General features: G+C 31.9%; 1 protein-coding gene across 4 annotated transcripts in view; it reads right to left on the bottom strand.

The window, feature by feature from the left end:
• LOC133182305 (uncharacterized) overlaps nucleotides 1–13,256 on the bottom strand; it is a 31,972-nt gene that overhangs the window by 2,428 nt on the left and 16,288 nt on the right. The window contains exons 16-28 of one of the 4 annotated variants that reach the window (XM_061317090.1): nucleotides 11,482–11,529; nucleotides 9,826–9,889; nucleotides 9,527–9,589; nucleotides 9,134–9,273; nucleotides 8,844–8,930; nucleotides 8,543–8,626; nucleotides 6,732–6,830; nucleotides 4,997–5,322; nucleotides 4,691–4,737; nucleotides 4,120–4,155; nucleotides 1,676–1,787; nucleotides 827–923; nucleotides 582–693 (exon numbers count right to left, since the gene is read on the bottom strand). In XM_061317090.1, the coding sequence (XP_061173074.1) occupies nucleotides 582–693; nucleotides 827–923; nucleotides 1,676–1,787; nucleotides 4,120–4,155; nucleotides 4,691–4,737; nucleotides 4,997–5,322; nucleotides 6,732–6,830; nucleotides 8,543–8,626; nucleotides 8,844–8,930; nucleotides 9,134–9,273; nucleotides 9,527–9,589; nucleotides 9,826–9,889; nucleotides 11,482–11,529 (1,315 nt within the window). Of the gene's footprint in view, nucleotides 1–581; nucleotides 694–826; nucleotides 924–1,675; nucleotides 1,788–3,869; nucleotides 3,892–4,119; nucleotides 4,156–4,690; nucleotides 4,738–4,996; nucleotides 5,323–6,731; nucleotides 6,831–8,542; nucleotides 8,627–8,843; nucleotides 8,931–9,133; nucleotides 9,274–9,526; nucleotides 9,590–9,825; nucleotides 9,890–11,481; nucleotides 11,530–13,256 lie in introns of those variants that run through there. The other 3 variants (XM_061317092.1, XM_061317093.1, XM_061317094.1) reach the window with 3 other exon arrangements.

The following is a 13,256-nucleotide window of genomic DNA, read 5'->3' as shown; positions in this document are numbered from 1 at the left end:
AAGTTATCATTGCATGTTTTCATAATAAGAAATAAATTACTGAGGGGTATCATTCTCTCAGATCACAAATTGATGGCAATTTTGAACAGCTGTTTGAACACACTCTTGTGAAAATGAGTAAATCACTAGAAAGAATAACATTATCTTTAAATAACTAAAATGAATTAATGTATGCCTGAGATAAAAATGTGAAATAAGTCCAAGCACACACTAGCAATGATGTACATGTTATTGTACAAACAGTATGTCAGTTTTTGAAGCTCTTGAGTCCATGCCAGTCTGATGACTGATGAAGAATAAGATCAGGAAATTATACCAAGGCTTAGAAATGTTGGGCATTTTTTTCAAATAAATCTTAAATAAACAAACTATTTCATTTCAATCTTCAAGTGTCGTAAATTTAACGGTGTAATGTTTTATGTTGATTCGGGTTTGTCTACGTGTTTTAGATAGATATCAGGATTTTAAAACGACTTTATGGGCTAATTTTTTGAACTTCAGTTATATTGAAAAAAATGTGTTGGTCCCTTGAATTTCAGTATATCCAAAGTAGAATGTGTTTGATTTTTTGTAGACCCTACCTGAGAACAACTCCTTTAAACTAAAGGATTTCTGAGCCAGATGGTCTTTGTTTTCACTCTTGATGTCAAAGATAAGGTGTGTGTTCACACTGACACCTGCACCACGGTCCACCTGTTAAAAAATACATGTATATCATTATTACCTGTACTAAACTTTTACATCAATACATACAATATCCACAGAAAAAAATCTGGTACACAGACTTACCTTATGGAAGTAATAAAGAGGAGGATAGGTGACTTACCTCAAATGGCTGATTGAGAGCAGAGGCACTGACAGGGAACAGATAGGACTTGGCAATCACACGCCCATGGTGAATAAATCTCAGTCTGCTTCCCGAGCTAAAAATATTAAATAAGTATATTAATGTTAATTGGTCAAATCAAGAACTATTGTCACAAAATTACAAATTTCCTACAAACTTATAATATTGAAACTTCATGAAATCTGACCAAGTTTCAGAGTTTTCATATACTATATAAGGTCAACTTTGTTACTAAGTCTATGGAATAGAAAAAGAGTGATTAAAGATACTTGTACAGAGATTGACAGAGTATGAAATCAAATTGTTAAAAAAGAGAACACTGATTCAAACAAGTTAATAAGGACACAGAATTCTAACAAAATGGATGTAGGTGTCTATAACTGTGAACCAATCACCAGTGTAAAATTTCCTCTATGAAGCTGTTTGATGACTGAAATTTAATGAACAGATTGAGATACAGTTACAGCTGACATGATCACTATACACAGCGACTCATACCTGTGCCTTTCTCTGTGGCTGGATTGAATAAAAATAACACCATAGTTTAAATCACTTTTGTAATCATATAAATTGATCCTAATTGCTTTCTTCATTTGTTTAAAAGCGAAATTTTGGTACCATGTAATGCATTAATTTTTGCCACACTGTCTGCATAACCTTTAGCTACCTCAGTTACAAGTCTGTATTAAAAACATTGTGTCAATCATTAAATTACACTTAAAATTTTTAATTTAGCAGCAAAGGAATTTAAAAAAAAGTGATATGAGTGCAAAGGAAGTAGGTTTCAGGGAGACATTGCTGGGAAGCTTTTAGTGCAGGTGTACTTACTGTTCCAGACGGACCTTGATGTAAATATTCCCTGAACTCTGTTTCAGTCCACTGACCTCAAGAATCTTCCCAGACACATTGTAAAGCTTCTCATGACCTGGCACAGTGGAATCTGGAAACCAAGACATGGAGTTTTATGCAAGGAAATCAATTTTAGTACTTGAATTCAAACATAGCACAGCTTGTTCTAACAACAAAAAAGTAGCCCATGGACCACAAAGCTCACCTGTTTATCCTTGTACTTACACAACAGAAGACTGCAGACTTTTTTTTAATGAGATTTATACATGTGTATATCATTATTTCTATCAAAAAAAAAAAAAAAAAAATGATGCAACCCTTTAAGTGTGCCTCTTACCCCTATAAGTAAATTTTAATCTATCATATATGAGGATGTTCATCTTCATTTGACATTTGGAAGCCTACTAGTTCTCAATATAAATATTCTTAATTAGGATATATGTAAAACCTGTCCAAAACTTTAAATACCTTTTGTGGTCATATCTTGTTATCAACTTGAATTTTTTATACCAGATGTTCTACTGAAGTGCTGAAGTTTACCATAATCAACTTTCATTCTTTTTCTTTTTTTTTTAAAGTTCATAAACTTCTCTTTGATAAGAGGTATATGTACTTGATTTGTATACAATTTCTCCTTGATCTTCAAAATTTTCTAGCAAGTTTGATGCAATAAGTTCTGTGGTTAAAAGTGAAAAGTTTAGACAGGATAACAGGTGAAGAACAAATTTTATCTGAAAAACATGCTAACGTTTTTTCCCCCTCAGAGCCAGAGATGAAAATTGATCCTTTAATGAGTACTTGCTTGCTTTTTTAGAGTACACTGTTTAAAATTAAAGATAATATCTTATTATTGAAAATTCAGGGAAAAAATACATATAATTCATTTTATACAAGTTCCAAAACATATATATCATTAGTTACAGTAGAATCCCCATAAAAACCTCAATGCAAAGTTAAGAAAAAGCAAAAAGTTTTGACACAAAATTATGAAATTAATTTAAAGTAGATTGATTGATCTATTTGCATGTATTTAAGAACTTTAGAATTTCAGAGAGGCATACACTGAACCCTGTAAAAATTCAGACGTCATTCTTTTTTTCTAATGTAATTGTATATAAATGTAGTTTGCATGCATAATTTACAAAAAAAAAAAAAAAAAAAAAAAAAAAAAAAAAAAAAAAAAAAAACTGAACATGTATTATACACAAGTATAATCTTAATGCTACAAGTTAAGGATTTTTAATTTCCTTAAAAAAATCTCAGTTGTAGGTTTCAATGAAAAAGTTAGACTTTCATTGAAATCTTAAAGCATTAAAAACCAAAAAACAGAGACATTGTCAGTTTAATTCCTACTTTAAAATGTATCATTTCTTTAAAATTTGATTTAACACAGCTAAATATGATGAAATGAAAATCTTGGTTTTTTTTTAAAATTTTTTTTTTAATAATGCTGGTGATTAACACAATCTTAGAAATATTCCAGGAATTGTTTGGTTTAAAAACAAAAACAAATTTAATCTGTAAAAATTGTGAATTGAGATGTCATTTTCTTATGATAGTCTTAGATTCTCTGAAATTAAGGTACAATGTAATTTTTGATTTTCCTTTAATATGCCAAAGTTTTTAGCTTCAAGGTCTTTTACGCGTACATTCAGATGTCATATGTAGGTTCAACGTAGGTTCAATGTTACGTATTTGATAAACTTTCCAACATTACGAACTTCAAAGGATTTTTTTTTTTTGAATTAAAATTTAACATTCATGCAGATTTATCTTAATTTACCATGTACAAGATAAAACTATATTTTTTGATTAGTATACAGCATTAATTCATCTTTATAGTAATTGTTATACATGTATATTATTATTTTCTCTATTATTTTTCTCTAAATTCTTTTTAGTATTTGCAGTACCTATGGCATGTGCATGCATGCACCAACTTGATCTACAAGTTTGTATAATAATTAAAAAAAAATTGTATTAAGTTTGGGGGAAAGGATTTTGGGGAATGAATTCCATTCATGATAAAATCTATAAAAAAAATTAAGCAGGAAACTTCTGTATATAAATAATATGTATCAATCATGCTGAAGGAATATCTCAATCTGCTTCTCTCTCTCTCCAAAACTGAGGAAGGATAGCTTTACATGTTACATGCCATTAACAGTAATACCTTGTCATGGGTTTCTATCTGTCTGTTGTTGCAGTGGAAACATTGGAATTTTAAAAGTTAATAAATCAAGTCATGTTAACATATTAAAAACATTTTCACATTATCAGTAAATTCATTTTTAATTTCAAAGGCTGTTTTGAAACACTTTACAAGTTGTGCAGAGTAAGTTATATTATAAGTAACTTTGTGAAGGTCACAGTACAATACACATTTACTGTACATATATATACACCCACAACATATTTCTTACTTTTCTTACGATTCTCTGGGGTAGCTTCAGTTGTCACTGTTAAAATATGTTTGTTTCATGTTCTTTCTCTCTGACAACATTTATTAATGATGACCTATTTCTCTCTTACACACAAGAACAGGACGCACTTATAGGAATCACTGAAGCTAGTTTATTACTTTCAGTATACATGTAATTCACCATACCCTTTATAAAATACTGTAAATCACTTTTTATTCACAAAACTCTATATTCACGTATTTACGCGAGACCGTCTGCTCGCGAAAATTTCATTCTCACGTATATTTTTGTTAGCATAAGTTATATACAACAATACCCAGAATTCATGAAAATTTTGTCTACCAAATACATATCTCGCAAAATAAGGTGTCACGAAAATCTGGTGATCTACAGTAGTACTTTCTGTTTAGCTATATTGCTTTATAGAAACTTCAAGGTCATTGTATAACTTAATGGCAAATATCATCTAAGTATAAAAGTTTATTTCAATAAACCAGAAGCATTAGTCAACATTGATATTTTTTGTTGAAAAGTGAAAGAATACATGTATAAGGGACCACAGAGAGCTTACCTATAGAGATGGTATCACCATGATTCAATGCTGATATGGAGTTGCTTCTGAAATACATTGTAGATTTAACGACAGTTACAAGACACCAAGTATTGTTTTTGATTTTTTTTTTTACTAATACATGTATATCTTAATACCGCTGTACTTATTAGAGGAAATAATACCCAAAAAATCAGCAGCCAATACAGCTATTAAAAATTTACAACATCTTACATATCAATTGTCATATTTTAGTGTAATGGCTACATGTTTTTTAACTTATTTGAGATTACATGACTGTGTGATTACCAGTTTTTTTTTACTTACGAGTCTGTATGTTTTAGAGTTGAAGACGTTGGCATCCCTGAGAAGCTTTTTGTCTGTTTTTCTGTCTTCTTGCTAACATTGACATCTGAGGCTGACCTCCTTAACCTAACTTCAGGGTTCACAGTAAGCTGGTTAGCTGAAGGGGTAAAGGTCACTGGTTGCACTTTTTCTGGAATAATCTGTATGTCAGTGGGACTGAAAGATTTTTCCTCTCTTGTTGGGGAAATATGTCCCTCTGAGGATTTGGGAGAGCTTCCATTCACACTGTCTGGGGGTAGCGGACTCATTGAATCCTGCCCTGAGGATAACTCCCCTTTATCAGATTCCTGTCAACAAAATTAATATGCCATTTCATACTAAGACCATCATTATACTATATATTCTTTATATTCAACCATGATAAAAAGAAATGAAATGTAATTTTTGTACTTTTGAGAGTGCAATCAAAAGCAAGGTCACAAACCTGAAAGTGGAAAAAAAAGGGGGGGGGGGGGGGGGGTAAACAGATTTGAGTAGAAGATGTTTTCCAAATTATCTAAAACCTATTATGTAAAACCTTTATCCACTTTTGCCACCTCATCCTATCCTAAGGGACCACCATTTGAACAATTCATATCTGATCTATCTGAAGATGCTTGCATATTACCAGTAATATATTTCACAAGCTACAAATAGATTTACAAAGAGCAAGATGAAAGGTCTAATTTTAATTAGATTGCAATAACCATGGCACTGCTGCTCTGGAAAAGATCTTCTCTATATATTCCCATGTAAAACTTTTATCCCCTATTGTGGCCCCAGCCTATCCACAAGGGCCACACTTTGAACTAATTTGAACCTGCACTACCCAAGGATGCTTGCATATCAGCAGCTCTAATCATGACCCTGCTGTTCATCAATTTCAAGAAGATTTTTTTTCCCTTTTTATATTCCAACATAAAACTTTGACCCCCTATTTTATCCCACCCTAACTCATGGCCAAGGTTTAAACAAATTTGAATCTGCTTCGCCTGAGAATGTTTGCATATTAATATATTGATGAACATGGTCCTGCTGCTCTTGAGAAGATTTTGAAAGATTTTTTTCTCCTACATATTCCCATGTAAAACTTTGATCCCTTATTGTGACCCCATCCTACCCCCAGCAACCAGAATTTGAACAAACTTGAATTTACAAAATTTCAGGAAGCTTTACATAAGTTTCATGTTTTCTGGCCCAGTGGTTCTTGAAAAGAGGATTTTTAAATTACCATTCCCTTTTTGCCTTTTCTTGATTATTACCCCCTGGAATAGAGCATTACACTTCATTTGAAATCTAAATTAAATTTACTTCACCCTAAAATACTTTGTATCAAGTTTGGTTGAAATTGGCTTACTGGTCTGGAGAAGGAGATGAAAATGTGAAAAGTTCACAACAACTGCAATAACCAACATACAAATTTTGATAAGAAAAAGCTCATTTGAGCCACAGGTGAGCTATATATGTCATTCTAAAATCATTTACTAGGCATTATATTTCATAGAATATCCTACATACTTTTCAGGACATACTTGTATTTATACCAATCTAATACATTTGACCCCCTCCCCTTTCAAAAGTGGGGGCATGCCCTTTCCCTCTTCCCTTTTTCCTTTGACTTTGCTTATGGGACCAATTCTTAAGCTTGTCTTTCAGTTAAATTGTAGCTAATCTAGCCTGTGGTTGAACTTTAATGATTTGAAAAAAAATGGTTTACATGTACTGTGTCCACAACTGGTAAGAAGACATCATTGTTATTCTTTGCAGAGTTCTGATAACCGCTCCGCCTCAAAGAACGTGACTTCTTGACTGGTTCCTGTGTATCACAAGCAAATATTTTCTTAAATTATCAACCAAATTATATTAAAAAAAAAACAAGAAGTCTGTGAGCCAATGCTCACTAGTAATATGCCTGTTCTGATATGAATATATGCTCTCATGAATCCCACCATATGCTGAGAAAACTGCTACAAAAATTTGTTATGGACAGACACACAGACAGATGGACATACAAGAGTAAAACAGTATACCCCCTCTCCTTCGAAGCAGAGGTATAATAAATTCCTGTCATTAAACAAATTCATTATTGTTCTATTTTTAGGAAAACTGGTCTTCAAAGATTGAAATTAAAACAAAGATAAAATAAATTTATGATGATAACAGCACACTCGTTTCAAAATACACAGTCAGTTTGATAAAAATCAATGACATACACTTATGGCAGAAAAGCTACTTTGTATTATGATAGACATTGTATGCACATGTATTTTGGAAATTGACCCCTACCATGGAGCTTGCAAATGTCAGCACCAAAGAGCTTGAACACATCCCAGTACAAATAATCACCTACCAGAAAGCTTGTACATGTCACAGGACCAGAACTTGCACATATCACAGTACCAGAGAACTTGTGAATGTCACAGTACCATAGACCTTGTACACATCACAGTAACAGAGAACTTGCAAATGTCTCACACCAAAGACCTTGTACATGTCACAGTGCAAATGAACACCTACAAGAGAGCTTGTCCATATCATGGTATCAGAGAGCTTGTACATGTCACAGTGCAGTTGATCACCTACCAGAGAGCTTGTACATGTCACCGAACAATTAATCACCAACTAGAGAGCTTGTACATGTCACAGTACAGTTGATCACCTACCAGAGAGCTTGTACATGTCACAGAACAATTGATCACCAACTGGAGAGCTTGTACATATCACAGAACAATTGATCACATTCCAGAGAGCTTGTACATGTCATAGTACAAATGAACACCTACAAGAGAGCTTGTCCATATCACGGTACCAGAGAGCTTGTACATGTCACAGTACAGCTGATCACCAACAGGAGAGCTTGTACATGTCACAAAACAATTGATCACCAACTAAAGAGCTTGTACAAGTCACAGAACAATTGATAACCAACTAGAGAGCTTGTACATGTCACAGTACAATTGATCACCAACTAGAGAGCTTGTAAATGACACGAACAATTAATCATCAACTAGAGAGCTCATACATATCACAGTACAATTGATCACCTACCAGAGAGCTTCTACATGTCACAGAACAATTGATCACCAACCAGAGAGCTTGTACATGTTACGGTACAATTGATCACCTACCAGAGAGCTTGTACATGTCACTATACAATTGATCACCTACCAGAGAGCTTGTACATGTCACTATACAATTGATCACCTACCAGAGAGCTTCTACATGTCACAGAACAATTGATCACCTACAAGAGAGCCTGTACATGTCACTATACAATTGATCACCTACCAGAGAGCTTGTACATGTCACAGAACAATTGATCACCTACCAGAGAGCGTGTACATGTCACAGAACAATTGATCACCTACCAGAGAGCTTGTACATGTCACAGAACAATTGATCACCCACCAGAGAGCTTGTACATGTCACAGTACAATTGATCACCTACCAGAGAGCTTGTATATGTCACAGAACAATTGATCACCTACAAGAGAGCTTGTACATTCTATGGTACAATTGATCACCTACCAGGGAGCTTGTACATGTCACAGTACATTTGATCTGAATTTGTCCAGACTTTGTCCTCTGTAAAGGAATCCATTCAGCTGTACCCTACAATAAAACAGGGTTCTTCTTTTATTCCTCTACTTTAGGTAACAGGCTACAAAATGTTCTCCTATTAAAGGATTTAACATTAAAACAATATTTCTGCAGATTCAGACTATATTTCAAAAATTAGCATAATCTTACTTAAAACTGTATTTATTTTCATCGATAAGTGATGCCATTAGTTGAACATGAAATTTTGTTTTAGTTTTCTCCTCCTTACCTTATGAGAAATTTCTTTTAGTTTATCAATTGTTAAGATGACTTTGCCAAGAAAATCTTTTGAAATCATGTCCTTGTCATATACAAACTGTAAAATAAATGTATAAATTAGATCAACTGTAATTTGTCATGTTCTTTTTTTATTATTTTTTTTTTTTTAATTTTTTTCATTTTTGATTATCACACAAACCTACATTTCATTTCAAATCAAAGAAATAAAAGTAAACACCACATAAGTATACACACTACATTAAAATAAATTGAAGTATTATCAGAAGAACAAAAACATACAATCTCCAGTAAGTGGTTGTCTTCAAGCACTTGGAAGGAAGTACTCTCATTCCATTTTGGGAAAAGTGTGTTTTTCTTCACTGAAGTTTTGAACACCTTCTTACTCCCCATCAAAACACTACAGTAAGGATCACTCAGTCCTGAAAATCAAAATGTTGATACATTAAATCTCTACAGGAAGATATGGATATGTTGAGAATTCATTCAATGATAGTAAGATTTTTCTTCATCTTTAAAAATAAGTTAAGATTATCCATGTTTTTCTTACCAGGTGCAACTCTTTCTTAAACAATAATTAGGTAGCTCTCCCTAGAAGCTAATGTGTCTTTTACTATAAATATATTAGCTTTTTAAAAACATTATACTATATAATTATATTTTTCAATGACTTACCATTACGGTCAGCAGGCATTAGATCTTTGGCTTGCAAGACTGTTAAATCTACAAATGTCTTATCTGGAATAATAAGAAAAGGCATTATACCAATCTTATAAGTATTTACAAGTACATACCGGGTATATGTATTATATAGTTGAAACCTGTATGTGATATCTTTATACTTATACTCTGCAAACAAGCCTTCATATCCAAGGTTCTTTAAAAATAATTGGTTTCTACATAAAAATTAAACACCAATACTTAAATCTGCCTTGAAAAACCATGAGACTTAAAAAAGGCCAGGCCTTAGTTACCCTCGATCATGCCTCCTGCCATAGATGCTGAATTAAGAACTGTGTCACTGTCAGGTCCACCCCCCTGTGTAAGAAACAGAAATGTTTTACTACAAGGTAGTGATCTAAATAATCTATTCAGCTCTTCTCTAAGAAATATCTATCAATATATCACAGAACAGTTAGGTTTTACAGCATTTTTTATATATGTCGTAGCTATAAGTATTTTGTTTTCAGATTATAAAAATTCCTTGTATCTATTCAAGAAATTTGAGGCATAAGCAATACTATTTTGCAATAATTGTCCTATCCTCACTATTAGACATATCACATACTCTAAGCAAGTAAGATTCACACAATCATGCTTTTAATATTAAAACTGTATTCAATTACAAACTGTATGAATGTATTACAAACAAGATGGATCTTCCCATCTCTAAGAAATAATAAAAATCCCAAAACAAGTTCCTTTATATTGGTAAGGAAAAATGGTTTTTCTCCTGAAGACATTATAATAAAACAGTCTATTTGCAGATGTACTGCAAATAGCATATCATTATCTATCTTTTCACCACATGTCACATGCATACCAAATAATCAATATATAAATGTCATTTACATATCATTCAAATAGGTCCTAGCCAAAAGCATGCATATAAGACTATAATTCTAATATATTTTTGAATACATTTGTATAGTACAAGCATCTCTGGCAGTGAATCTACATCTGCATGAATCTACTGATCTATATTTTCTTACTGTGATTTTATCTGATTAAAAGTCTGTGAGTGAGAAAGTATGCCTTCATGATGAAATTCATGTATCATGTATCTATTTATAATTAATCAAAAATTCATTTATCTTAAATTGATAAAATATTACTATTCAGTAAAACCCTTTCAGTACAAACAAGGATATTGCAGTTTTACAGATATATTGAAGTTTCATTGTATCCCCGGTGAATTTTTGCAAAATTTTTACTGTAAAAATGAACTCTGACATAATGGATTAATGGATATAGAGAACTGATTTCATGTCGCATAGTGTTTATAAATAACAAATCTACATCTTTTATAGTGAATTTTTAAGTTCTTGAAATTCAAAATATTGTTTCAACATTATTTTTCGTAAGTATTTATTTTTGAAATTAATTCGAAAAAATTTGTACCCCAAGGTGAGCTTTGTATTTAATACTTCTTTCAACATATTTGGCAGTCATACTTGAAGGAAAACATGTATATTGCAAATTTGCTATATATATATTATAATGAAACAATAATTTGTTGTATGGACATAGGTTTTGACAACAAATTGCATATACAGCCATGTATATTCATTCACAAGTCCCTAGGACTTTGGTATAACCATGTTTTACTGTAGTGTAAAAATTTTAATGATGATGAACTTATAAAGACAAAAGGACCAAATTCTTGAATTGTTTACAAGATAAATATTGGTATATGAGGAAGAAGTTAATTCATTCTTATGAAAAATAGATGTTCTGAGTCTGCTACCACTTTTGAGAAGTGGTAGCAGATTCAGAAGTTAATTTTTTTAATTTAATTACTTTTATTTAATTTTTTTAATTTCATTAAAAAACTTCAAAAGCAACAAAGCAGATTCAAACAAAGCATAATAAAAATATTACAGGGAAGCAGTGCTTTTGTACAGAATTACCTGAACATTCTCACTAGTGAGTTCACTCACAGAGAGGCGAGTTGCCGACTGAAATGTTAAAATGAGGTCAAACAATGGCATACAAAATCATGAACTGTGAATAGGAGAAAAATGACTTTGTCAATGAAAATATGAGGAAAATTATTATTATCATGTCAATGAAAATAATAAATAAAAAAAAATATGAAAATATTATGATCTCATGAACTGATGGATGATACTAATTAAGAGTGTGTTAATATTACAACATAAATAATGCAAAATTAAGTTAACATGAAATGTTAGCACCATTCCCTCTGTCTCTACAAATAATATACTAAAAATGGTAGCAAAATATATGATATACTATATAACATTCACATCAATCTGTACACACAATCCAAGCAGCATTAGCTTAAAGGGCAATATTTTCCTATTGTTAGATCTGAAATACAGTAGTTGGGTCCATTGTAAAGCATTTATAATTAAATAGAGCGAAATGAACAGGTCACAAGAGACAAACACTGTTCAATTCACCAATTACAAGCTCAAACATCAAGGCCAACTAGAACTGTCCAAAAGGGACAAATACCCCCCGCTGGGTTTTTTAGAGAAGGTGCCAAATTACTAATATTTTATGGATCTAAGTGGTTATATTCACAATTTTCTTATAAACATTTAGAGTAAAAATATAATTGCTCATTATATTTTTTATATGAATGAAACTAAGGTGCAACCTAATAAAATAACAACACTAATACATTGTAATTACTTTGTTTTTTAATACATTGCAACTATCTTTCATCTTTGTGGGAGATGACACTGAAATTGATTGTTGAAAAAAAAACAACATACATGTATTATACGAAATCAAATTAATCTTGATAACTTTATATCAAATTTATTTTAAAAATAAAAGGCTGGTCAGTACTTTGACAGACAATAAATTACAATTAAGAGAATTAGAGAACAGAAATCTTTAATTCTTTTGCCAAATTCCTAGGAGATATAGATAACACCTGCTTGATCAGAGATGCCCTAACAACTTCCCACACTGAAATCATTAATTAATCTTTAACTGGATCCATGTCCACTCATTACTCTCAAGGGACAAATGGATTTACACTATCTGCTGTGTAATGTAAAAATTGTTTTTAATATCTGGTGATGTTTTTTTTTTAGTTTTAATGAGTAGTTTTAAGCTGTAGTTCACATTTTTGTACACTTCAGATGTTCTAGATTCTATGTCTCAAACCTTAGACATATATAAACCCATAATGACTAAGTCAATAGAAATGAAAAAAAAAAAATCTGTAAAATGCAGAAAAATTATCGAATAATGTTGAAAATACCAGGTGTACATCTTCATATGGTAAATAATGAGTGTACAAATTTTCATACAAATCTATGCAATAGCCTCTGAGAACAGGTTCGGACAAAACCACACAATAAAAATGAAAAAAAACACCTGTAAAATGCAGAAAAATTATCCAATCATGATGAAAAAACCAGGTGCACACCTTCATATGGTGAATAATAAGTGTACAAATTTTCAGACAAATCCTTGCAATAGTTTCCAAGAAACAGACTGGACAAAATCCTGTCTACAGACAGACGGACAGACAGACGGACATGGTGATTCCAATATACCCCCCCTAAACTTCGTTTGCGGGGGGTATAATAATAACCGCATAGGTGGTATTTGAAATATTTCATCCTGATGTATAGCTATCCATGATGTTTGATGGTAAAAAAAACACCACACACAGAAACCATGGGGTGATTTCTCACAATTT

Source organism: Saccostrea echinata, unplaced genomic scaffold, assembly GCF_033153115.1.
Source record: "Saccostrea echinata isolate AGI-Se365-2 ecotype Australia unplaced genomic scaffold, CSIRO_AGI_Sech_v1 ptg000009l, whole genome shotgun sequence".
In the NCBI taxonomy this organism is placed as follows: domain Eukaryota; kingdom Metazoa; phylum Mollusca; class Bivalvia; order Ostreida; family Ostreidae; genus Saccostrea; species Saccostrea echinata.
This window is presented reverse-complemented; position numbering and strand designations above follow the sequence as displayed.